This window comes from Pelodiscus sinensis, chromosome 16 (genome assembly GCF_052426305.1).
Source record: "Pelodiscus sinensis isolate ZL-2025 chromosome 16, ASM5242630v1, whole genome shotgun sequence".
In the NCBI taxonomy this organism is placed as follows: domain Eukaryota; kingdom Metazoa; phylum Chordata; order Testudines; family Trionychidae; genus Pelodiscus; species Pelodiscus sinensis.
In genome coordinates, this window is record NC_143067.1 from 1933486 (window position 1) to 1958517 (window position 25032).

At 54.5% G+C, this 25032-nt stretch overlaps 1 protein-coding gene across 1 annotated transcript; it reads left to right on the plus strand.

Annotated features, from left to right (window-relative positions):
- The first annotated feature begins 5782 nt into the window (after positions 1-5782).
- LOC102457814 (ovoinhibitor-like) lies at positions 5783-24812 on the plus strand. The gene is made up of 16 exons (XM_075900663.2): positions 5783-5950; positions 7462-7481; positions 9431-9567; positions 11118-11178; positions 12136-12272; positions 12708-12768; positions 13993-14129; positions 15104-15164; positions 16733-16869; positions 17291-17351; positions 18785-18918; positions 19414-19474; positions 21536-21672; positions 22508-22568; positions 23460-23575; positions 24616-24812. Exons 1-16 carry the CDS (start codon positions 5902-5904, stop codon positions 24659-24661), a joined length of 1416 nt encoding a protein of 471 aa, XP_075756778.2. The 5' UTR covers positions 5783-5901; the 3' UTR covers positions 24662-24812.
- Positions 24813-25032: the final 220 nt, after the last annotated feature.

The following is a 25032-nucleotide window of genomic DNA, read 5'->3' on the forward strand; positions in this document are numbered from 1 at the left end:
TTGGTGACTCAAAGCCGATTTCTCCTGCCGTTCACATCTGCATTTCCACGTACGGGACACCTCCTGCCCACTGACCGAGCCTCGCTAACACGGGTCCTACAATTGACAGGTACTTCTGCTGATTCATAGATCTCTTGGGTGCTGTTATTTCCACTCCAGTGCATCCGAGGAAGTGGCTTTCCCCCACGAACGCTCCTGGTTCTCTTGTGGCTAGCCCCAGGACCGCGTGCTGCTTTGTTAAGCTACAGACGAACATGGCCGCTCCGCTGAGATTTGGAGGCTCCTTTTCTACAGACTGCACAGTCAATTCGGCAGTGTGACGCCGCGTTGGGGGTCCCCCGTCTCCTGCACCCCGAAATGGCACAAACAGACTCCACCAGCCAGTGGAATTGAGGGTGGTTTATTGCTCCTCCAGGATACAGCATAGCACAGATGGAATCTGGTTACAGGAACTGGGGCTAAGAGGCCTCAGTGCTCCCCTTGAGATAGGGGAGTCCCAGCCCCCCTCCCCAGCTCCTTCTCCCCTGCTTTCCAGACAGGAACTAACTCTACCTCTCCCAGCCCTGCCCCCAGCCAGGGCAGCCTTCCACCTCCCTTTGTTTCTCCCCATGGGGGGTTGGCTGGTTCAACCGGTAGGGTACCTTTGCATAATAAGGTTTTCCCTGATGGGTCTTGCTCCAGACAGCAGAGGTCACCACAGCCCAGCAAGTACCCCCACTACGTCACAGGCAGCATTGCCAGTCTTGGATGTGAGCACTAAGGAAGGGAAACGGATCCCCGGGGGCTCACTGGGCTCTGTGCAGATGAAAGAGAAGAATGAGCCAGGGGACAGGAGTGTAGATCAGTCCCGTGCCCGGCGTGGTCGTCCTTATTAGAATTCTGCTCCGTGAGATCAGTTCAAGGGCTGCCACATCGTGTGTCCCCGTGGTTGTGGGGGAACAGCCGGCAGAGACACATGCAACGTACATAACCTGCAGCCGCTTGAAAGGCGGAGTGAGCATAGCCTGTGCCAGGTGAGCGGGCTGCAGTATTTCTGGGGATTATTGTACCTTCTGTTTGCCAGAAGAGAGGAATGTGGAGCTAACAAGCACCCACGCAGGAGCGATAACAGCCCAAGCAATGCGGATTGATTAACGGCACCCGCAGTGTCCCTGGCAAACCTCCCCCGTGGCTCTGGCCTGCAAGCTCCTCCAGGCACTTCCCGTGGAACGAAACGCTAAGCCACGCCCCTGCTCTTTGGAGAAAGAGGGAGACACACACACGTTGCTGGGTGCAGTTGTAACCGAGACACCCGCCGGGCGTGGGGCACTGAACCGTGGAACGGCACCTAGCCCGCTTCCAGGAGTCTGCTCTACACCCTTCGCTGTGCTCCCGCTGGCTTTCAGCTCGCGTCCTAGAGGCGCAGGCACTGAGCGCCGGAGGGCCCGGGTTCGGTTGCGCCTGCCGGCATTACACATGCTGCGTGCATGCGGGAGACGCTCAGGTCCCACGGGGACAGGCAGGGACCATGGAGGAGAGAACAGGGGCTGGACCCTCGTCTGATGGTATCACCGCAGCTGCTCTGAGCCCCCTCTCTGATGATACTGGAGTTACTGTGTCCCAGACCCTGGAGAGGCTGCTGCCCTGTCCCCCAGCCCAGGGGGGACTGGTTCCGTGGCCAGAGGCAGGGACTGTCCCTCTTTCCCAGGGCGTCTGCTTTATTTCCTCCAAGTGATGCACATTCCGCACAATCGTCCCTTTTCCCTCAACCGGCGTCTCCTGCAGGAGCCAACCATTCCCCGGAGGTCTCCTCTGTCCAGGCCACTCACCTCAGAGGGTCTATGGGGCTGAGCAAGCTTCCCAGGCAGAGTGTCTGCAGCTGGTGGAGGACTTAGGCCCTGCCAGCGGGAAGGGGGCACTGCGTGATCCCTGAACCCCACACACCTGCTGGCCCAGGGCCTTCCCGGCAGAACGGCACGGCTCCTAGGAGCTCCTCCCAGCCCCGCTCCGGACTGTAGGGGAGCCTGGACGGCCCTGCCTTGACCCCTAAAAAGCAAAACCCGGGCCTGTCTCAAGTCTGGTGCACGTAGCACGCAGGTAAGGCTGGGGGCGGGGGAGAAGCTTTAGGAGGCCGGAATGTTTTGCACAATAATGCAGATTAAGCGGCACAGCAAGACCACGTCAAGAACACATGACAATCAACCTTGGACGGGTCCTTCTGTTTCTGATAAGTAAAAATTACAGCTGCAGCCACACAACTGTCAACTACGCAGGGATTTTGTGCAATATCCCGAGTAGCAGGATGAACCCACATAAGGGCATCAGGCAGGCTAGGTATCTTGCACAACACGTAACCAATTGGTAAATAGTATTCGAACGACCGAGTCTCGCTTTGTTATCCAGTGGGCTTCGTCAGAAGAATCGAGGGGAGGGAGGGAGCAGGATTGACCCCCAGGCTCTGCTCGATGTAAATCGGCGCTCCGATGGGTGGGACCACACCCACCTGCCTGGAACTGTAGGTGGCACACAGGTGACATGCGAGTGAACCAGGCTTTATTGTTGTATTCTAGTAGCTCTTCTGTTAGTTGCTTTTGCGTTGCTTTGCGCTGTATGAATTGTACAGTAGTGACGGGTTACATTGTACAGTGGTTGTTAAGGCTTGTATAATTTCAACAACTGTATTCACTGCTCACAGCTTGCAATAAATAAGACAGTGGTTACATTTCCCTAGAGCGTCCTGGTTTCCCTCTAAAACAAATTGAACCACACGACACAGACACATGCCTGGGTTTTGCCTGCCATGTGAGCCAGCTCTCCCCACTGCCTTCCCGCTCCTGGCAGCTGCCTACCCCATCTGGGCCACCTGCTGGCTTTTATCACCTCCTGGTCTTTTGCTGCTCAGTCTGAGCTGGCAAGGCGCTGATGCTCTAAAGAGTGAGGTGCCCTGTGGCACCCTGAAGCGCTCTGCCCTGTGGTGGTCACTGCTTGGGGGTATGGCCAATGTTCCCTCTGCTCTTTTCCTGCCATGTGAGGAATAAACTTTGTTATAGTGCACTGAGGCATGTGCACCACCACTAGCATCAAACACCCAGCTGTGGGCACTCTGCTAATCGGCAGGGCATCAGGAACTGTCCGGGTGGTTCAGCACTGGAATAAGTTGCCTAGGGAGGTTGTGGAATCTCCATCCCTGGAGATATTGAAGAGCAGGTGAGACAGACACTTGTCAGGGATAATCATTCTAGACCATGCTTGGTCCTACCATGCGGGCAGGGGACTGGACTTGATGACCTCACGAGATCCCTTCCCGTTCTAATGTTCTATGAGTCTGTGATTTGAATCTCTCCTGAGAGGCCGCACAAGTGCCCGGAGTACAGGGACCACTGGGCATTACCCGAGGGAATGAGAGCTTGATAACTCACCTGCATGTCTAGTAAGTCATGTTCTGGGTTTTCTGCACCACCAGGTGCCTGCTGGACTTTCCCACTTAGCTGCCTCCGAACGCAAATATTCCCTTTGTTTATGCAACTGCATTGCAATTTACTCGCGAGTTATCTTGGCAGAACTATGCTGACTCGCTATGTTTTAATGCTGCCGTGGGCTGCACATAATCTCGCCTGATGGATCCGAGCGGGGGCATTTCTGTGGTCTTTGGCTGAGTTTCACTCAAGCCTGGCTTCTCTGGAGAGCTCAGCACTAGCGTTTCCAAGAGTCCCTTTCTTCTTGCAGTGCCACAATCCACACACGATTTGAAATCTGCAACCCGAGCAAGGGGGAAAGCACGTGTAAGGACAGGCCCCCAATGCAGCTGGCTGGATTGCTGCTTCGGAAAGGTGGTTAGGAGCACACAGAGTCTGCAGGGAATGGAGAAAGGAGGCTGATCAGCCGAGAAAGCGACGTCGGGGAGGTTAGCGAATGCAGGAATAGAGTGAGAAACGCTGGAAGTCCAAATGGATTAGGGGGCCGGGTAAGCCAAGGGACGATGCTGGCACCTCGGCAAACGGCTGGGAACGGGCCAGGAACCAAGGCAGGCTGGCAGCGAGAAGATCCCTCATTCTCCGAGGGGGCTCTGGCTGAGCGGGGCAAACAAGGGACTGGTGCTGAGAGCAGGACACAGTCATGCGACCGGGCAGCTTGTAGTCCTGGGGCAGAGCTCCACAGCCCCAGGGCGCACGGGCGGTTTCTAGCGGGTGTTCCTAAAAGCTCAGGCTTCTCGGCTCCAAGGGTCAGGAAGGGATTTTCCCGGGAAGGGGGCAGACTGAGCCCTCCCTGCCTACGCACACCCACCTGGGCCCCCCACCCTGGGGCGCTAACCCGAGCCTCTCTGCTGCCTGCCTGTGCAAGGCCAACATGAGATGTCCCCCCCCATGGGGCCACACAAGGACCCTCCTGTGTGGGGCCAGCCCAAGCCGTCCCTGCCTCCTGATCATGCCCAGGATTTCCCTGCCTTGGGGCTGGCCCAAGATCCCCTTGTCCCACCATGTCCAGGACAAGTCCAAGACTGTCGCCCACCCAGGACTGGTCTGGCCCGACCCACCCTCTTGTGTGGGTCTGGCATCGCTGCTGCTGCTCCCCCCGCTGCACCTTCCTTGCGCGCAGCCCGGCGCCACACCCCGCTCTTCTGGCACTACTGGCCAGTTGTCCCGTTCCTTTGCCAGCTGAGGAGCCGTTGGCAAGAACAAACGGGACAAAGGCCCAGTTTTGCCAGGATTCCAGGCCCGGGCTTCAGAAAGGGCCTGTCCCGGCCAAAACGGGACGTATGTTCACACTCATTCCCCCCCCCCCCCCCCCCCCCCCCCCCGCCCCGTGTCTTCTGGGAGGTTTTTTCAATCTCTCCTCTGAAGCGCGAGGGCTGTCCGCGGCTGGAGACTGGCGGTTGGACGGGAGGGCCCAGGCTCTCAGGTGGCGCTAGGTAGGCCTTGTCTCGGGTGTTTGGCTGGCTGGTTCGTGATCCCAAGCTCAGGGTCTAACCGACCATCCTATGGGGAGATGGGAAGGGAGGTTCCCTCAGGCCGGACTTTTCCATCTTCCTCTGGGATTGTCTGCTCTTTCTCTCCTCGCCACTCCCGGCCCTTGCGGGGCCCACAGGCACACAGCAATGGAGCCTCCTGTGGGCTGGAACGCTTTGTGCCCGTGTGGGCTGCTGGGTTTAGTGTGGGGGGGCTGAGCGGCATTGGCGGCTTGCGCTGAAAGGCGTCAAACTAGCGTCGGCTGGGCCTGTCCGGCCTACGTTCGATGACTCGCTCTACCCGACATGCCCGTAGAGTCTCACTTTGCACACTGGGTCCCCAAAGCCACCTGTCGAGGTGCTCTGGTGGTGATCGAGGGGGAAGGTTGGTGAGATAATGTCTTACGGGGCCCGCTTGGGGGCTGTTCTTCGGGCCTGGACCTTGATGAGGGCTCACGTCTCTCAGCTAGGACGTGAAAACAACTTGGAACCAGCTCCACATGCTTTAACCTCCAAACCTCTCGCCCATCAGGAGAGTGTGCGCCACAAAGAGCCTTCATCCCTCTCTGGGGAATAACCACAGCTCTGCCTTCATGACCGACGCTACAATTCACTGGCCCCTCTTACATTCTCTGCTCTCTCACTAGGATTTATTTTTCTGGCTCAGGAAAATGTGTCTGAAGCTACTAACCAAAGGACAAGCCAAAATCAATTAGCTAGGAAAAGTGAATCATTAGCTGGAAAGTCAAGACCTCAGTAAATATTGCAGGCCTACCAGAGCAGTGACAGACCCGAGGGGTGTTTCACAATAAGGACGGCCAGGCTGGACACACAAGGGTATATATATGCAGTTTTAAACACACACGTCCTTCTGGTACATGATCACCATCCGAGAGGAGCCCTGAGAGAGCATCGCCGCAGCTGAGCACTAACAAATTCAACACAGATTCAACCACCCCCTCCTCTCCGCCAGGACAATGACAGGCCTCCTCGTGTTCCTCGCTCTAACAACGTGGTGCGCTTCAGGTGAGTCATTTTGCCGTTCTGCATCCAGTCCTCTGTCCCAACCAGAGAGCTATCCAGCCTCCCAAACATGGAATTGTCCTCAAACACAGTCTCTATGCAGAGCTATTTTATCACCAAAAGATGGCACTGAAAAGTCACGACTTCCAGGGCCAAATGTCAGGACAGACTTAAATGGGTTATTTTTGCACCCTCTGGGTGTGTCTAGACTACAGGGTTTTGTCAACAAAAGTCCACTTTTGTTGACCAAACTACACTGCCGCTGAGTTCTGTCAACATAACGTCGACAGAATTCAGCAGTGTTGTCGACGGCTGTAAACCTCATTCTACGAGGAATAACGCCTTGTGTCAACAGAGTTCTATCGACAGAAGGCGCTATTGCATCTACACTGTCCTTTGCGCCTACACTCTCATGTCGACAGAGCGGCTTGCTTTGTCGACAGACCTGGATGTAGTCTAGACACTCTTTGTCGACAGACCTGGATGTAGTCTAGACGCTCTTTGTCGACAGACCTGGATGTAGTCTAGACACTCTTTGTCGACAGACCTGGATGTAGTCTAGACGCTCTTTGTCGACAGACCTGGATGTAGTCTAGATGCTCTTTGTCGACAGAAGCTTAAGCCTGTAGTCTAGACGTACCCTCTGATTGGTGGGTCAAAGTAACTGCAGGTACAGTTTTACACCCATAATTAGCTGTGGGCGCCACGAAGGACGTTAAATAAGTAAGGGCTTTCTATGAGAGCACACGCAGCTGTAAAGACATCGAGGGGTTATCCTGACGTATGTTTTCTGTGATATCCTGTAACTGGCCGTTTGGATCACAAAACTCAGCGCATAAAAAAGAAAAGCAAATCCCAACAGAACACCAAGTCACATTAAAATCAAGACAGCTTAGCCTCAGTGACCATCCTGGTACCAAACTGCACACCTGGGCTACGTCTAGACTGGCATGATTTTCCGGAAATGCCTTTAACGGAAACGTTTTCCATTAAAAGCATTTTCGGAACAGAGCGTCTAGATTGGCACGGACGCTTTTCCGCAAAAGCACTTTTTGCGGAAAAGTGTCCGTGGCCAATCTAGACGCGCTTTTCCACAAAAAAGCCCCGATTGCCATTTTCACAATCGGGGCTTTTTTGTGGAAAACAAATCTGAGCTGTCTACACTGACCCTTTTGCGCAAAAGTTTTGCGGAAAAGGGACTTTTGCCCGAACGGGAGCCGCATAGTATTTCCGCAAGAAGCACTGATTTCTTACAGTAGGAAGTCAGTGCTTTTGCGGAAATTCAAGCGGCCAGTGTAGACAGCTGGCAAGTTTTTCTGGAAAAGCGGCTGATTTTCCGGAAAAACTGACCAGTCTAGACACAGCCATGGTGTTTAGTTTAAGAATCTGTTCAGGGATAGCCACTGGGTTAGAAACGGCAGGAAATTATTCCACAATGAGATCTGCACATTTCAGATCTGCTCCTGTGAGTGGTTTGGGTCAGTTTCATGTTTCTGTCTCTGCTTTTCTTTCAGCTGTCCCCGTTGGCAGTGAGGTGAGTGGCAGAACTGTCCATGGATTCACTTTCTGACCCAAGATAAACGGGTAGTGACCACACTGGGGCTGAGGGTATGAAAAACACTGCAACCTGCAGCTCTTTGTAGAATAGTCACCAAACCATTACTGGGGGATTTTTGCAGAAAACGATGAGAGGTTTGGAACGGCTGCCATGCGAAAAGAGATTAAAAAGACTGAGGCTGGTCAGCTTAGAAAAAGAAGAGACTAAGGGTATGTCTGCACTACAGAGCTTTCTCGGGAAAACGGCCGTTTTTCTGAAAAAACTTCAATTACATTCACACTGCAATCGCGTTCTTCCAAAAGGAAATCGAAAGAACAGAGGGTTTTTTCCCGACATTGGTAAACCTCATTCTACGAGGAAGAAGTCTTTTTCTGAAAGAACTCTTTCGGAAAAAGGCGCGTGTGGATGGGGAAGAGGGAGTTCTTTTGAAAGAAGAGCAAAGAGGGAAAAGCACAGGTGCCCTGGTGGCCATAGTAATCACAGCTGACATGTGAGATAGTGTGCATTCAGTGTGGACGCTCTCTTTCGAAAAAGCAGACCGCTTCCTCAATGTGCTTTTGCAGTGTGGAAGCTCTCTTTTGGAAGACGTTTTTCCAGAACATCTCTTCAGGAAAAGCTTCTTCTAAAAGAAGCCTTCAGTCTAGACATAGCCTTAGGGGGGATAGGACAGAGGTCTATAAAATCATGACTGGTGTGGAGAAAGCGAATAAGGAAAAGTTATTTCATTGTTCCCATAACATAAGAACTAGGGGTCACCCAATGAAATTAATAGGTAGCAGGTTTAAAACAAACAAAAAGAAGTTTTTCTTCACACAGCACACAGTCAACCTGTGGAACTCCTTGCTAGAGGATGTTGTGAAGACCAGGAATATAACAGGGTTCAAAAAAGAGCTAGATAAATTCATGGAGGTTAGGTCCATCAATGGCAGCCAGGATGGGTAAGAATGGTGTCCCTAGCCTGTTTGTCAGATGGCAGGAGAGGGATCACTTGATTATTACCTGTTCTGTTCACTTCCTGTGGGGCACTTGGCATTGGCCACTATCAGAAGACAGGACTGGGGGCTAGATGGATCTTTGGTCTGACCCAGACTGGGCATTCTTATGTTCTTATCAGATCATTTCAACAAATATTTTTGTCATAGCCAGACAATCCTAGACCTGAACTATCTGTTCAACAAACAACGTGATGAATATAAGCAATAGACACAATATTTAGTCCCAGAAGGGCTATTTGTACTCAACCAATTCTGTAGCTGGGAGAATAATTCAATAGTCATCTGCCTGCAAAGTTCTCGCAGCGCTTTATATCTGAAGAGTAAAACCTTGACCTTCAGATATTCTGTTTCCAAACAGTGGAATTGTGTTTGTTATTATTATTTGACCTGAGACAACCTCTGCTTGGACCTTGAGAGGTCCTTAGAACAGCGCGTAGACCTAGCATCGGAGAAACTGGACCAAAAACACAATAAGGGACCAGATCGTCAGTCAATCAATGTCGGTGACTTTGAGTTACATAAGCTGGGAATCTAGCCGAAGGGTTTTCTTTATATTAAATGCATTGACTGCATGTGCCGAACCAAACTTCTCCCCTCAGAGAACCCTCTGGAAAGCATGTTTCAAAAACGCATTTGATTCTGAAGCTTCGGCTTAGCGCTGGATTTGTACCAGCTCGCTGGTCTCAGAGGGGCGTGGTTGCTTCGCCCAGCACACAGAGAATTAATGCTTTGGTGCATTCCCCCTCCAGAAAACGACCTTAGAGCAGGCTCAGCCCATTGGGGGAGGACGAATCAGGGTAAATATAACCGGACTTTGCCTTAGGGCAGACATTAGAAAGGCCGGAGTCGCAGAACAGGCAGATGACTCAGGGGCACCATGTCGCACTTGAACGGCCGCATCACGCCCATTGCTTGGCATTGCTCTCACAGGTGGACTGTAGTAAGTACCCCTCGGGCACTGCTGAGGATGGCCAAGTCCTGACCGCCTGTCCGTTTATCCTGGCTGAGGTCTGCGGCACAGACGGCATCACGTACCCCAGCGAGTGTGCGCTGTGCGCTCACAACGCGTAAGTCCTGCTCAGAGAACATGCCTCCCGCGTCACTAGCAATCGATAGCGTCTGATGACAGCCTTTGGGAATACCAGCAGCCTGCAGAGCTCGGAGGCCCTGGCCCTACTTTCTGCCCTGCCAGACCTCCCTGCGTTCCCGGGATGAGTGCTGAGCCGGGCGCGCAGGGACGGGCCAGGCAACAGCGTCCCAAGGGAGCGGTGAGGTGACGGGGCTCAGAGCAGGACGGGTCACGGTGTCACTCCAAATCAGTGATTCTCACAGTGGGGTCCGAGGATCACTAGTGATCCGTGTCCATCTTGCACATGGGCCACAGCTCGGAGCTCACTTCTCCTGCAGCTGGGAGCCTGCTCTGGCACTTCAGCCCTGTGACCCCCCGCCCCGCCCCCTCGTGAGGTTGGAGCACCAGCGCCGGCTTCCCGCTGGGGGAGGTGAGCCCTGTGGGCTGGAACTAGCTTGTGGGGGGAGCAAGCGGCTCTGTGCACTGCCCCTCCCCCTCCCCTCCCGCCAGCTAGGGGAACAGCTGCAAGGAAAACCGCTCACCTGGAGGCTTTCTCCACTGCTCCCATTGGTCAGAATCGCAGCCAATGGGAGCAGCGGGAGGGCGGTGCCTGGGAGCAGCAGAAGGCACAGAGCCTGGTAAATGCCCCCCATCTCCTTCATACCCAGACCCTGCATCCCATCACCCTCATGCACCCCCTCTTGCTCCTGCACCCTCCCTCCCTCCCAGACCCCCCCCCAAGCCCGGGCCTGCGTCCAACCTCCCAGCCAGACCCTGCACCCCCATCTGCACCCATTTTGCCATCATGGGGGTCCGTGGAAAGGTCTGCATTGAGCAGGGTGGGCTGCGGGCCGAAATGCTGAGAGCCGCTGCTCTAAGTGGTGCACCGTAGGGCGCTGTCACGCCTGGGAACTCGAGGAAGGATGCTGCGCAGTGTGGTGACTGGCTGCCGGGCAGTCGAGAGAAAGGGTGAGGCCCTGTCTTCTCCCGGACTAACTTCTCTGGGGAGAGAGACAGGCTTTGGGGCCGCACAGAGAACTTCTGCAGCGCAGCTCCACGCAGGGCCGGCTTTAGGAACTGCAGGGCCCAATTTGAACAGCCAGGATTTTTTGTTGAGCAAAAAAATAAAAAATAAAAAAAAATCACAGTCCTCCTTTAAATCCCCAGCGACAGGGCAGAGTCATGTCCCTCCTTCCCCTGCACTTGACTCACCCCTCCTGCGGCGCAGGGAAGCTGTCGTGCTCCTCCTCCGGGCCGACGCCCCCTCCCACAGCTCGCCCAGCTCGCTTCTGGCTCTAGGGCGTGGGGCTCTCTTAGGCGCGGGGCCCGATTTGGGGGAATCGGTCGAATCGGCCTAAAGCCGGCCCTGGCTCCATGCAGCTGGAGAGCAGGTCTCTCCCCCGCCTGGTCTGCGGGATGATGCTGGTCAGCGGTGCTGATACTGCCCTGCGCACATGAGCCCCGCCCCATCCCACACAGTACCAGCCCCTCGAGTATCACGTGGAGAGTTGCTTCCCGAGCTCCTTAACCCCCATCTCCCTCTTCCAGGGAGCATCGGACCAGCGTGGGCAAAAAGCACGATGGGAAATGCAAGCAGGCAGATGAGCCGGTAAGTGTCACTGGGGCACAGGAGGGGCCCGATCCTTCGCCAAGCGATGTCAGTGGAAAGACAGCTTTGGAGCGCAGTCAGCGGGAGACGATTCGGGCACCAAACACATGGTCCTACGTGGTACCTAGACCACATGCTGTCCCTTTTCCTAGGGCAGATCTTCAGCCCAGCTGTGCAAAACGGCCATTTGCCAGCGATCACATTCTAGAGAGCGCTGGCAAAGAGGAACAGGGCATGAAAGAAGGAGCAGAAATATCCCAGTGCTTCAGGAAGTCCTGTTCCCCCAGCTCAGTCTCAGGACAAGCCCTGAGCATCCTGACGTAGGGTTTAGGAGGGGAGACTCAGGGTTCCTGGATTTATCAGTGCATTGGCTCCTTTGGAGACTGGGATTTTCCAAGATGACACGTTGTGGAGGCTGGAACACAGCCCATTTTCTGACCTCCAGCAGGGCGTTCAAAACACCCTCACTGCCGTCCCCAGACTCAGAAATAATTTCAGGAACGTGAGCCACAAGCAGGCATGCTAGTTGGTTAAACTCGTTGGAGTGTTGGACTAGCTCTAAACCAGTGGAAATAGTTTGGGCCGGCAAGACACAAAAGCATCCCAGGATTAGAGACTTGAGAAGGTAAAACTCTGGGATTCAGAGGCTCCATTTCTGCCCAGTCAGCCTGATAAAAATTCAGTCTTCAGTTTCCCTGAGACAAGCGGCATGTGTGTAACGCCCACAGGTGGAATTGAACCTGGGGGCTTTGCGCACAGGCTGAAAGCCAGCTGGCTCTCAGCTAAGGCTGCAGAGCAGACTCGCTAGTCTCCCCCGGTCTCGGTGCCACTAGCCAGGACCCCTGGGAGATGTGGGGGTCCCACAAGGGCTGGCGGCGCAGCGTGGGGAGGCCGGCCAGCAGCACGGGGCTGGCTAACAAAGGCGGCATGCGCCCTGTTACTGCGTTGCCGTTACAGTCTGACTGCAGTGGGTACAGAACGATTACGGCGAAGGATGGCACAGTCGTGATGCCCTGCCCTCGGATCCTGGATGAGGTGTGTGGCTCCGACGGCGTCACTTACGCCAACGAATGCATGATGTGCGCCCACAACCTGTGAGTACCCGCCACCACCGTTCCCTCCGAGCACTGACCAGAGCCACTGGCGCTGCCTTCGTAATGCTTCCTAGGCCTATTTCTGAGGGTCACTAAGTCCCTGGTCCCGCCAGTCTGCCCTGACGTTCCTCCCTGGCCCCTCTACGTGCTTAGCGGGGGATGGTCCAAGAGCCAGATTTCGGCGCCCGCGTGTGGCAGGGGCGCAGTGGCGTGGGACTGGCGGGAGGAACACGGCAGTGTGAGTCCTGAGGAGTCGCCAGACGGAGGCCTGGCGTTTCTGAGAGCAGGTCCTGCCGGGTTATGCTAATCGGTGACGCTGATCCGCTGACGCCATCAGAGCCTGCCGGTAGCCCTCCCAGAACGTGGGAGTTTGGTTCGTCATGCCAGGCAGAGGATCTCGCGAAGGCTCCTGACGCCCCTTTCTCCCTCTTCCAGCGAGCATCAGGAAGCCGTTGTCAGAAAACACAAGGGGAAATGTGAGCCGGAGAGCGTGTCGGTAAGTGAACCCCGACGCACCGGGAGGGCCGAATTCGAATCCCACCGACCTCAGCCGAAAGGCTCCTCCTGTTAGCAGGGGCTTCACGCATGGACCTTCACGGAGCACAGACTTTGCATTGGCCTTCTGCAGAGGGACGAATGTCCCCCCGGCTACACAACGGCCATTGTGCGTACCCGACGCTGCAGCGTCAGAGGAACGAAAGAGGGCTCGGGGGAGCCGGGGGGCGGGGAGTGTGAGACAGGGAACAGAAATGCACCAGGTCTTGGAACCGCAACATCAATCCTTCCAGAGCAGCCGCCCCTCAGTGGGTCAGGCCAAGCGCCCAGTGGGCGGTTTCAGGACGAGGGGAAGGAGAGGCACAAGACCCCTGCGTAATGCATTCCTCTCTTTGGCTTCCCAGACTGGCCTGGCCAGTCCCTCCCCCCCGCGCCGATCCAGGCGGCCGAGCACCCGTTCAGCTGTAGACATGCGTCTCATCAGAGCAGCGGAGGGCCATGCCGGGGGGGGGGGGGGGCTTTAAATAGATTGTACTGAATAAAACGAGACGCTCTGGTAGATTGTGTCTTTCCCCTGTTCGGCCTGGGCTGAAACCCGTCCTGAGCCTCGTTTAGCTCCTTGGTGACGGGCTCAGAAATGAAAAGTCGTTAGATCTTGATGCCGGGGCACTGGGTGAAGGTCCCGTTTTCAATGGGGCATGGCTGCCTCGTGCCGAACACGAGTCTGCAGCACCATGGGGGGGGAGGGGAAAATGGGACAGTTTGCCTGGAGCTCCCATTTGAAAAGACCCCAAACACAGGGGCTTTACCACATGGTTCAAGGGGTATAGGGCCACCCCAGTGCAGCCCACCTCTGTGGGGCTGGAGCGGTGGCTGGGCCAGCCCAGCGTACTGCTGAAACCTCCGGAGCCCCAGGACTGGAGCGTCCTGTGGAGTGGGGGGGGGCTCGCTCCCCCTGGGGAGTTTGTGGAAGGGCGGGGGTCTCGGTTTCACGCTTTGCCGCAGGCCAACCGAAGGCCCGGTGCAGCCCTGCAGGTCTGAGGTGTGGTCCCCGCCCGGGGCCTTCCTTCCCCGGCAGCCTGCCAAGCGCCGGCAGAGCAGCTCTGCCCACGGCTGAGGGAAGCAAACGTTTTCAGCAGCTCCCTCCTGCGCCTGAGGGCTGGCGGTGTGGGGCAGTCCCTGCCCCGGCGGGTGCCCGGGCGCTATCCCTCTCTCACTTTTACAGATCGACTGTAGCCAGTTCCCCAGCTTTCAGACTATAGAAGGCAAGGTCGTAATGAACTGCCCGAGGAACCTGGCTGAGGTCTGCGGCACCGATGGCGTCACGTACTGGAACGACTGCATGCTGTGTGCCCATAACCTGTACGTCCAACACACAGAGCCAGCCTTCTGGGCACGGAGCGCCTCAGGACAGCCTTTGCAGAGTCCCTCCTTGCTCCAGAGGCCTCTGCCGGCTTCTAGCTCTCCCGGCTGCTCTGATTTTCTCCTCTCCTCCCCCACTCACCGTACGTGCTGCAGTGGGGTATCAGGTGGAGCGACTGGCCTCTAACTCCCAGGTCCTCTTTAAAGTTAGATACTTGGCTTGTGCCTCTCAAGGTATGTCGACACTGCAGAGTTTTCCTGGGAAAACGACACTTGCGTCCACACTGCAATTGCGTGCTTTTGACAGAAAGTCTAAAGAATGCCGGGGGTTTTCCATCAGCGGTAAACCTCTTTCGACAAGGAAGAAGCCTTTTTCCGCAAGAACTCTTATGGAAAAAGGCGTGTGTGGATGGGGAAGAGGGGTTTTTTCGAAAGAAGAGGCCTCTGGGAAAAAGCACAGGTGCCCCGGTGGCCACTCCATCCACAGAACTTAAATGCGAGATAGTCCAATGAATGTGGACGCTCTCTTTCGAAAGAGCACATCGCTTTTTCGTTGCGCTTGGGCAGTGTGGACGCTCTCTTTCGAAAGAAGTTTTTCTGGAAGATCTCTTCTGGAAAAGCTTCTTCTGAAAGAAGCCAGCAGCCTAGACATAGCCTCAGTCCTGCTGCATCTTGTCCAGACCATGAGCTCTTGAAGGCAATCTGTCCCGGCTCAATGATGGCGTCAATTGTGTTCTTTCCCCCGATGGTTCATGCGGAACGTGTGAAGCATCTGGTCACAATTTATCTCCCTCGTGAAGACTTGTGTCGTACAAGGAGAAGTCGTACTGACTCACAGACAGTGACACGTTCACTCAGTAAGACACCGCCTGTCTCCCATATGCTACTGGTGCAGCTGTGCCATTGTACTGACTCTTGGGGGTAACCGGTACAGTTACTCACCGAGTTCTCTAACTTGTTTCTCCTTCTTCCAGACAACAGGGAGGAAGCATTAAGAAAAAGCATGATGGGGACTGCAAACAGGAAATTGTCCCGGTAAGTGTAACCTGAAGCAAAATAACAGCTGGATCCTATTCCCACTGATGTCACTAGATAGATCTTTGTTGACTGCAACGAGCGAGGGTTCTGGCATTGGATGGATGGACTCTTGGGCGGATGTCCTGCCCTATACACAGGGATTCATTCCATCCTCAATACACAAAATGGCCAGTGTCCAAATACTTCAATACCCCCTCAGAACAAAGGAGCGAGAAGAGGAGCAGTGTTTGAGCCAAGCAGCCGGAATATCCTAGTGCTGCAGAGCTGGGCACACATTTGCTCCCAGAGCCGCCTCATTTCTCAGTAGCGGGCAAAGCAGATTGAGGGCCCTGCGAAGGGGAGACACAGGACCCCTGTATGCATCAGTGCAGCACCCTCTTCGGAGACTGGGATTTTCCAAGATAATACTTGGGAAGATTGAGAAACGCCCCCATTTCTGATCACCGGCAGGGCCCCTGTGTGCAGTGGGGTTCTAAACACTCCAGCTGTTGCACGTAACCATGACAATGATTTGATGAATGGCCACAGAAATCATTCCCAGGCATTGGATTAATTCATCTTGTCTATATCTGACCCACTGGGAATAGGTGGGGCCCTCATGATGCAAGACACCCCTGTGCCGTCTATGGGTACGTCTGGACGATAGGCTTTTGTCGACAGAGGCTTTGATACCATTGACAGAGGTTCTGTCAACAAAGAGAGTCTAGACTACATCTAGTTCTGTCCACAAAGCAAGCCGCTTTGTCAACATGAGAGTGTAGACGCAAAGGACAGTGTAGATGCAATAGCGCCGTCTGTCGATAGAACTCTGTCGACAAAAGACGTTATTCCTCGTAGAATGAGGTTTACCGCCGTTGACAAAACTGCCGAGGTTTACGTAACGTCGACAGAACTCGGCGGCAGTGTAGACACAGGTATCGTTTTGTCGACAAAACTCTGTAGTCTAGACACAGCCTATCTGAAAGAGGAAAACCCTGGGACTCCACTTTCTCCATTTAATGGTGGCGTTCTTTCCCCTGACACCGTCTGTGCTCAGTCTGCGTGTGTTGCCCCGAGCATCAGCTCAACTCCATATTGTTGGGGGGAATCCATTTCCAAAGACGCCCCTTTGATTCACACGGGGGAGGAGCCGGCCTGAGGGTTTCTCTCTGGTCCAGATGGGAGCAGCATGATCTGCAAGGCTACTTGTCTGTGCGTGTACGGCTCGCACTGGCACAAATTCTTGGCCTCATTTAACCCTCTGCTGCCTGGATCGCACATGGCCATGCCTTCGATGCTGAGTGTCGGGATGCGGTGTAGGGATCCACTTCTAGTGCCTAGCTCTGTTCGTAAAGCAGGGGTGCCTCCCAGAGAGGGGGAGCCTGAGGGAACGGGCCTTCCCGGGGCGAAAACGCCTAGAACCGACTCGCCCTGTTTCCAGCCCAAGAACACGCTTCATCTCGAGCCCCGGCGTGTGAGATGGGAGAAGCGAGGGGGTCTGGGGGCCCACCGTGGGGGGGCTGCTCATGGGCGCTATTTCCAATCGCGAGGGCTGCACCGAGCCTGCCTCTGCGCTGTGTTTACAGGTCAATTGCAGCCAGTACTCCGGCAGGCTGAGCGCCGAAGGCAAAACCGCAGTAGGCTGCCCAAGGATCCTGGCTGAGCTCTGTGGCTCCAACGGCATCACTTACTCCAACGACTGCCAGCTGTGCGCCCACAACCTGTGAGTGCTGCCCGGCGCCCATTCCTTCTGAGCAACCAGCAACGGGCCCGCGGGAGCCCTTTCACCTCATGCCTCCCTGGCCGTGTCTCCACAATCCCCTCCTCTTCACCCACCCAGCGTGCTCTGGGCTTCGTGCTCGGGGGCTGGCATAGAAGGGCCAGACCACAGCCCCAGACGGGGGCTGTCCGGTGCTTAAGCACTGAGGAAAGAATGGGCCAGCGTGTTACTCCAAAGGACGCCCTGTAAGGAGGCCTCGCCTGCCTGCTAACCAGCGGCATTGCCCCAGTCCGAGGGGCAGGTACCGCCCCGGAGCAGTCAGAGGCCTCCTCTCCCCCGTGCAATGGGGGGGTTCATTGCACCAGAGCTGTGAGGGGGACAGGACTTCACTGAGTTCCCTCACTCCCATCTCTCCCTCCTCCAGGAAACTTGGGACCAGTGTTTGGAAACTGCACGATGGCCCGTGCAAAAAGCGAATAGAGGTGGTAAGTGAGCCCTCTTGCACAAGAGCCTACTTCCAGCCGTGCAAATGGAGCAACTCCTAGCTAGTTGCTTCAGAGAGAGACGGTTCCCTGCTATCCCTGCAGGGACGTGGGCGATGCACAGACTACGTGCCGCCCTAGTATCTAGGGGCCAGTTTCATCCAAGTGGCCGCTATCCAGATCCTGGAAAGGGGAAAGGGAGACAGAAGGGGAATAGGGTCTGAGACAAGGAACCAGAAGGCCCTACCGCTGCAGGACTGCGAAAGCCAGCACTGTTCACAAAGCAACCTCGTCTCACCGTCTCAGGCAACGTGTCGCCGGCCTGCTCCGGGACTATGAGAGGAGGGCCCCCGAGGTTCCTGGTGTGCATTCACCTTGTTGGACACTGGCATTTGCTGAGTGACTGACTGGGGCATATAGTAAAACACCTGCATTGTGACACCAGGCGGGCGCAGAGGAATCCAAACAGCTGCTAGTTTTTCAGCAAGCATCAGAGCAAATCACTTGGATTCATTTATTTGTTACCTACTTGACTAGCTTTAAACCTAAAAGTGTGAGATTCATAGAGCAGCATGCAGACATCCTGGGGCAGAAAGTATGAAATTTACCTACAGAGAGCCATATACTTGTCTGTTGTAAGTCAACTGTTGCTGACATCAGCAGAATTTGGTCAATTTACAGTAGCTGAGAATCTACCCCCGTTTTTCTTGTATCACAGATTAGACAACAAACCTGATAGCGTATTTCTCTCTGGTTGTTCTATGTGAGCTGACAAATTCTTATCATTTCACTCTCTGGAGGCTGGATCATAAATGAAATCTTATTAGATTTTGAGTTCTGAGGTTTGACTAAATGTGCCACTTGTAATACCTATTCTGGCCAGGTCTACACTTACCCGGAGATCCATCTTCTGGGGTTTGATTTAGTGAGTCTAGTAAAGACCCACTAAATAGACTGCCGATGGTGCCCCCAGTGACTCTGGCACTCCACCAGGTCATGAGGAGTAAGAGAAGTCGACGGGAGAGTTTCTCCCATCGATCTCCCATGGTGGGGATGCCGCAGAAATTTGATTTAAAGGCACGTTAACTCCAGCTATGCTATTCTCATTGCTGGAGTTGCATATCTTAGGTCAATGTTCTTGGGTAGCATAGACCTGGCCTCAGTTTCAGTACATGGAGGTGTCCCACAGAGTTCAGGTCTAAGGGTCCTTCCTCCCAATTACTCATCCTTCCCCACCGGCATGAGCGAATGAGCAAAAGCGACCGTAGAACTGAACAGGCCTCTTCTCGGTGGCAGAAGACGTTTAAAAGGCAAGCCTCGTTTCTCCTGTGATAACCGCCAGCGAGGCTGGGGGCCAAGGGTGGGGGTAGGCCAAGGGGGCCACCGTTTCATACATCCAAGGCTGTCACAATTCCTTTGCTGTTTTCCTTTCCCAGAGGGAGTGTTCCTTGGTCCGCAGGACACCTTCTGAGGGCAAAGAACTGATCGTCTGCCCCCGGATCCTGCAAAAAGTGTGTGGCACAGATGGGGTCACATATGCCAACGCATGCGAGATTTGTGCCCATAACTTGTAAGTACCACACAGAGGACACATTCGTCTGAGTAACCAACCAAGGGCCGCGCTCCAGAAAACACCTTCCTGAAAATCTTCCATGGCTTGTTTCGGAGGGGGAGGGGGAGGGGGATCTCTTAGTCCTTGGCCCTACTTCTTTGCCCTTTAGTCTGCCCTCAGTTTCCCCCCTGCACCCTTCATTGGCTCCCTGGGGAAACAGGGAACAGGCAGCCCCTGGACTGCAGCAGGGGGTTAGTACGTGATGGCTGAGCAGACAGAAGAATGGGTCAGAACATTACTCCCAATGGTACAATGTAAAGAGACGGCACTAGCTTATACAAGTCAGTCACGCCGATACCGCCTTGTAGAAGGAGACAGACTAATTCAATCCCATGCCTCCTCTCCCCCCGCCATGATGTGTGGGAGTTTGGTTCGCTCTGCCAGCAGCAGGAGGTAGCAGGGAGATTCCTGTGACCCATGGAGAGTCCCCATATCGGTCTCTTTCTCTTCCAGAGAGCATGGGACCACTGTTTCCAGAGAGCACGATGGAGCATGCAAGCCGAAAGCGGTGCCGGTAAGTGCAACCTGATGCAAAGCCAGGGCCGAACCCTGGCCCCGTACGGTCAGTGGAAAGCATTTCCTAACTTCCGAGAGCAGCTTCCGAGGGGGAGCCGAGTGAGTGTAACTGAAAAAACTTAAAAAACAACGACTAGTTCCACAGCACCTTAAAGACTAACAAGCCATGTAGATGGGACCGTGAGCTTTCATGGGCACCGCCCACTTCTGCAGATGACTGGAGTATTAAAAGTCCAGTTCCAAAATAAATAAGCGTGGGGGGGAAGAAAGGGAAAAAATACTGAATTCGAGTGTTTATGTTACATGAGGCTGATAAAGAAGGTGCAATTGTTTTGAAGTCCCCATTGTGTGGTTGGACAAGTCACTAGGCTGTAGAAGGGAGTGTGCTAGCCAAGCGATGTCTTTGTTCAGACCTTCGGGATGGCTCCCAAATTTGTGAATGAAGTGAAATTCCAAGGCTTCCCTGTGTATTTGGCTAGTGGAATTGGCCTGAAACAACACGGTGACTTGGAGATCCACTCATGAGTGCCCGGGCAGGTTCAAGTGTGCTCCAACAGGGTTCAGAGAGCAGTTCAGACACAATATGCCTGGATTTTAGTGGTGCCCACCGCTTGTAAGGATCTTCTGCAGAGGGGTGAATTCACCCTAACTACAGGAAATGGCCATTGTCTATAAACACCCACACACTGTCAGAAGGAGGGCTACAAGAGGAAGGGGCTTTGAGACAAGGAGCAGCAAGAAATGACCCTTTGCTGTGGAAATATGAACAAACATCCTATTCCCACAGAACCAGGGGATGCCCCGAGCGACCAGTTTTTGGAATACAGGAAGGGGGAGACGTGTCCATTGTGTTGACTGATGCACATGACCACTACAAATAAAAATGATTGGACGGGTTTATTATTACAAGTCTGGCCAGCTCTAAACATGCCCACCATGAAACAAAACTACCCAGGGCCATACATGTGAAGGCGTAAGCCTGGGATTCAGAAATGCCTTTCCTATCCACTCCATTCTTATGTCCTTATGGATTCCCCCCACCCCCCCCAGGGCCGGACCGAGCCATTCTGGCACCCCGAGCAGATAGTTTAATTGTGCCCCGGGTTGGAGGAGGGCGCATGCGTGGCCCCACCCCTGTGCCGGCGCGTGGGAGAGGGCGCGCGGAGCTGGTGGTGGCAGGACGCATGTGCCCAGCCTGGCCCAGCTTGGCTACTGCCGCTGGCATGCAGCCCAGGGCTGCTCGAGGTGGGCTAAGCCTGGCCATGCAGGGTCCCGCAGCCATGGGGGGAAAGGCGCTGCTGGCCGGCGCTGCGGGGGTTAATGCGGCCCCTCCCCCGGGTGGCCGCTGGGAGCTGCTGCAGCCAGTGATCCAGGAGCCGGGCATGCGGTGCCTGATGGCAGTTGTAAGGAGCGCTGTGTGCCCCTTACAGCTGCCATCAGGTGTCCCCCCAAAAGGTTGGTGCCCTGGACAGCTGCCCGGCTAGCCCCCCTTTAATCTGGCCCTGCTCCCCCCCGAGTACAATCTGGTGTGAGATGCGCAGTGCAACGGGCAGACACCTTGCTGGAGAAACTACAAAATATGACACTAAAATATGACACTAAAATATGACACTAAAATATGACACTGACTTCCGCTGACGTGCACAGAGCTCCAGGGATTCACACTCACCGAGGCTCAGATCAATGTAACAGAACACAGCGAGATCGGGTGGCTTATTTCTCCCTCCCCGTTTTGCACAGACAGAAGCCATTTCTGAGCCTCACTGAACCCCCGGGAGATGGACCCTCAATGAAAACGGGTTCGATTGTGAGGCTTTAGTTTAAGGCTACACTTCTAATTCCTATCGAGGTTCTACAGGCTCTGGGTGTGAATGCGGCTGCGTGATCCCGTCTCCCTGCTGCGCCTTCCTTCCCCTCCAGAATGAAAGAAACCCGCTGCCCTGTTTTCAAGGGAAGCGGAAGTTTGCAGTAGAACCCTAGTCTGCTGCTGGGTAGAAGCTACAACAGCCGGGAGGTGACGCACGGGGCCTAACGCTACTGCTTGCCATTGCTGTTACAGGTGGACTGTAGCAAGTACCGCCGGGTAACCACAAAGGATGGCCAAGTCCTGACCGCCTGTCCGTTCATCCTGGCTGAGGTCTGCGGCACAGACAGCGTCACGTACCCCAGCGAGTGTGGGCTGTGCGCGCACAATGCGTAAGTCCCGTCCGGAGAACACGCCTTCCGCGTAATTTACCCGATAGCAGCCTTCATAACAACCAGGGGTTCTTCACAGGCCTATTTCGGCAGGTCCTTTAGCCCTGGTTGCCTCTCCGGTCTGCTCCGAGTTTCCTCCCCCACCCCTGGACTCTCAGCCGGGCTCTGAGGGAGGAGACAAGCACCTCCAGGGTTCAAGGGGGCTGAGTAGTGACTGGGCAGAGGAAAGGATGGGCCGGCCTGGTCTCAAACGATAGCAGGCAGGCTTGCTGGGCAACCGAGGCTAGTGAGGGGGCCGCAGGAGTGGCCTCCTTCATCTCGGGCCGCACAATGGTCGTAACCAAGATGGTCTCCCAGGAGAGGGGAGTTTTGCTCACTGCCCTGGCGTCCCAAGAATCTGCAGGGGGGGCTGATTGGCCCGTAGCAGCGCAAGGCTTGGCTGCAGAGGGGGTGCACGGCTCTTGCACTGGCGTGTGCAATCGACATGCACCTCCCTGCACGGCCCTGGCTTTACATGCATGATCCCTCAGTACAACTGGTAGGAAAAAACCACACGGACAGAAACCAGCAGAATCTGGCAACCCTGCATGTGGGCGGAGGTGAGCGACATGTTTCGCGGGCCACACATCAAACCCCCAGGGCCGCAGGCTGGCCCCCTGCTGTGAGGAGACGTCACATGCCTGGTTCCAAATAGCGACGTACTTGTAAGCGAAACTCACGCTGCCTTGCCTCAGGAAAACTAACTCGGCCAGGTGCCTTCCGGATTCCAGACCACATGCGTGAGGTCACATCCTGCCGGTCCGGGGCTCCTAACTCCCGTCTCTCCTTCTTTCAGCGAACATGGGACCAGCGTGGCCAAACAGCACGATGGGAAATGCGAGCAGAAAGCTGACGAGGTGAGTGACACGGGATGCAAAGTCAGGTCAGATCCTGCCTCCAGCGAGGGCACTGAAGGACTCCTGGACTCCAGCGAGGGATGGCTCAGGCACTTGCTCAGGGGAGGCAATAAGAGGGCGGCAGTTCACCAGGGTTAGCCCCTGGCGGGCCACTGCCGCTCTGTTTACCTGAAGGCACAGGTGGGGCTGCTCCCATTGGTTGCAGATCGCCGTTCCCAGCCAATGGGAGCTGTTGGAAGAGTCGCCAACCATGACATCGCTTCCCACGGCTCCCATTGGCTGGGAACACTGCTCCATGGCCAACGGGAGCTGCGATTGCCTGTACCTGCAGAGATGCAGGTAAATGACCCAGGATCTCGCCTGCAGGCCAGTGTTTGCCGGCCGCTGCACCTTCTGCATTGACTTGCGAGGCTGAATTTCAGCGCACTACACGGAATGGCCATTATCCATCAAGCGCACTGTGCGGACAGGGGGAAAAGGGGAGAGGAGCAGGCTCCGAGTTCCCGCAGAAATGCCCCAGTGCTGCGGAAATAGAACTTCCCCACGGCAGCCTCTGCTCCCAGGACCAGGCTAATCTCTGAGCATTTAGGACTATGGGAAGGGGAGACACACGCTCCCAGTATGTCTCAGTGCAGCGACCTCTTTGGATACTGGGATATTCCAGGGTAATACGTGTTCTGCTCACAGGCAGGGCAGTCTAAACGCCGGGTGCTATCTGCACACCGGGGGCCAGCTGCCATTACCAAGGCCACAGAGGGCAAACCACTAGAGAGCCGTCCAGTGAGTGAGAGGAGAGGAGATGCCTGCAGGATGAGAGTCCTACTGCGGGAGCACCCAGGGCCCAGATGTTGCGGTGCACTTTCAAACACGCTCTTCCTCTTCTGTTTGCAGGTTGACTGCAGTGACTACGTTGAGCCCAGCCCCTTGTGCACCATGGAGTATCAGGCCCACTGCGGCTCTGACGGCCAAACCTATGGCAACAAATGTCAGTTCTGCAACGCCGTCGTGTAAGTCCAGAACTAAGTCTCTTCCTCTGAGTAATGCAACGGAGTAATCCATCTACCGGGGAGAGGCGTGGGTGGCATTCCTGGACTTTGCACTGGCCCGTGTCCTTCCATGTGCGGGGTGGTGATTTTGACCGACACGGCTATCCAGAGGCCACGAATTGCAGCCCTGAGCAGTTGAGCTTTATGTATTTCCCCCTCGCGTTTCAGTAGGTCATGAGAAATATTTCACACGCTTCTTGTTCCTATGAACGAGTTAAACCTGTCTCCTTTTTTCACGCTATTCGTGGATGGGACAAGCAAGCTGTTGAGATTGTTACTTTGTTCTTCCCTGTTGTGTTAAGATTCTATCAAAGACCTTCCGTGCTGCTTGAATGACAAGACTTCTATTACAAAACACAGGACGATGCAGCAATTTAAAGACTAACAAAATGGTTTATTAGGTGATGAGCTTTCGTGGGCCAGACCCACTTCCTCAGATCAAATAGTGGAAGAAAATTGTCACAACCATATATACCAAAGGATACAATTTTAAAAAACATCTTGATCTGAGGAAGTGGGTCTGGCCCACGAAAGCTCATCACCTAATAAACCATCTTGTTAGTCTTTAAAGTGCTACATAGTCCTGTATTTTGTTTCAGCTACACCAGACTAACACGGCTACATTTCTACCACAAGACTTCTATTAGTGATAGCGATGCAGCTGTGTTAGTCTGGTCTAGCGGAAACAAAATACAGGACTATGTAGCATTTTAAAGACTAACAAGATGGTTTATAAAGTGATGAGCTTTCGTGGGCCAGACCCACTTCCTCAGATCAAGATGTGGCAGAAAATTGGCACGACTATATATACCTCAGTGATACAATAAAAAAAAAAGTGAACACATATAAAACTGACGAATCCGATTTAAGAAAGAGGAGGAGTAAGGGGGAACGGTTAGTGTCTGTGAAGTAATAACATTAGGGGTGATAATTGGGGAAGCTCTCTCTTAGCATCCTGCATGCTCTGTCTCTGATCCATTTCCTTCTCTCTCCCCCTCCAGGACAAGCAATAGGACTCTCACCTTTAGCCATTATGGAGAATGTTGAATTCTCATTGGTGCCGAGCTCTGAGGGAGAGCCTCCTTTGCTTCCTGTTCCACTGGCAGATCTTTGAGGAAGACCCATCCTCAGTGCAGCCGGCCCTTGGGGCTGTTGATTTCCCCTGGGTGTCTTGTTCAATAAAGCCAACTCGCCAGCATTTCTTTGTCTTGCTTTGTCACCAAGTTTCTTTCCGGTTTGCTGAGTGATGATGCCAGAGAGAGCAGAAAGCGTGCCCTCTGTGCTAGAAACAGGTTGGTTGGTTGTTTTATTGTGGAGCGAGTAGCACATCAATGAGCAGTCCGGTGGCACCTTAGAGACTAAGGGCATGTTAACACGATGGAGAATATCGACCCTCCAGAGCTCAATCTTCCAGCGTT

Excerpts from the sequence above, each read along its gene's own strand:
- LOC102457814 (XM_075900663.2), top strand. The coding sequence starts at position 5,902 with ATGACAGGCCTCCTCGTGTTCCTCGCTCTAACAACGTGGTGCGCTTCA. Across the intron at positions 9,568-11,117 it reads GCGCTGTGCGCTCACAACGC|GGAGCATCGGACCAGCGTGG; the intron begins GTAAGTCCTGCT and ends TCCCTCTTCCAG. Across the intron at positions 16,870-17,290 it reads CAGCTGTGCGCCCACAACCT|GAAACTTGGGACCAGTGTTT; the intron begins GTGAGTGCTGCC and ends TCCCTCCTCCAG.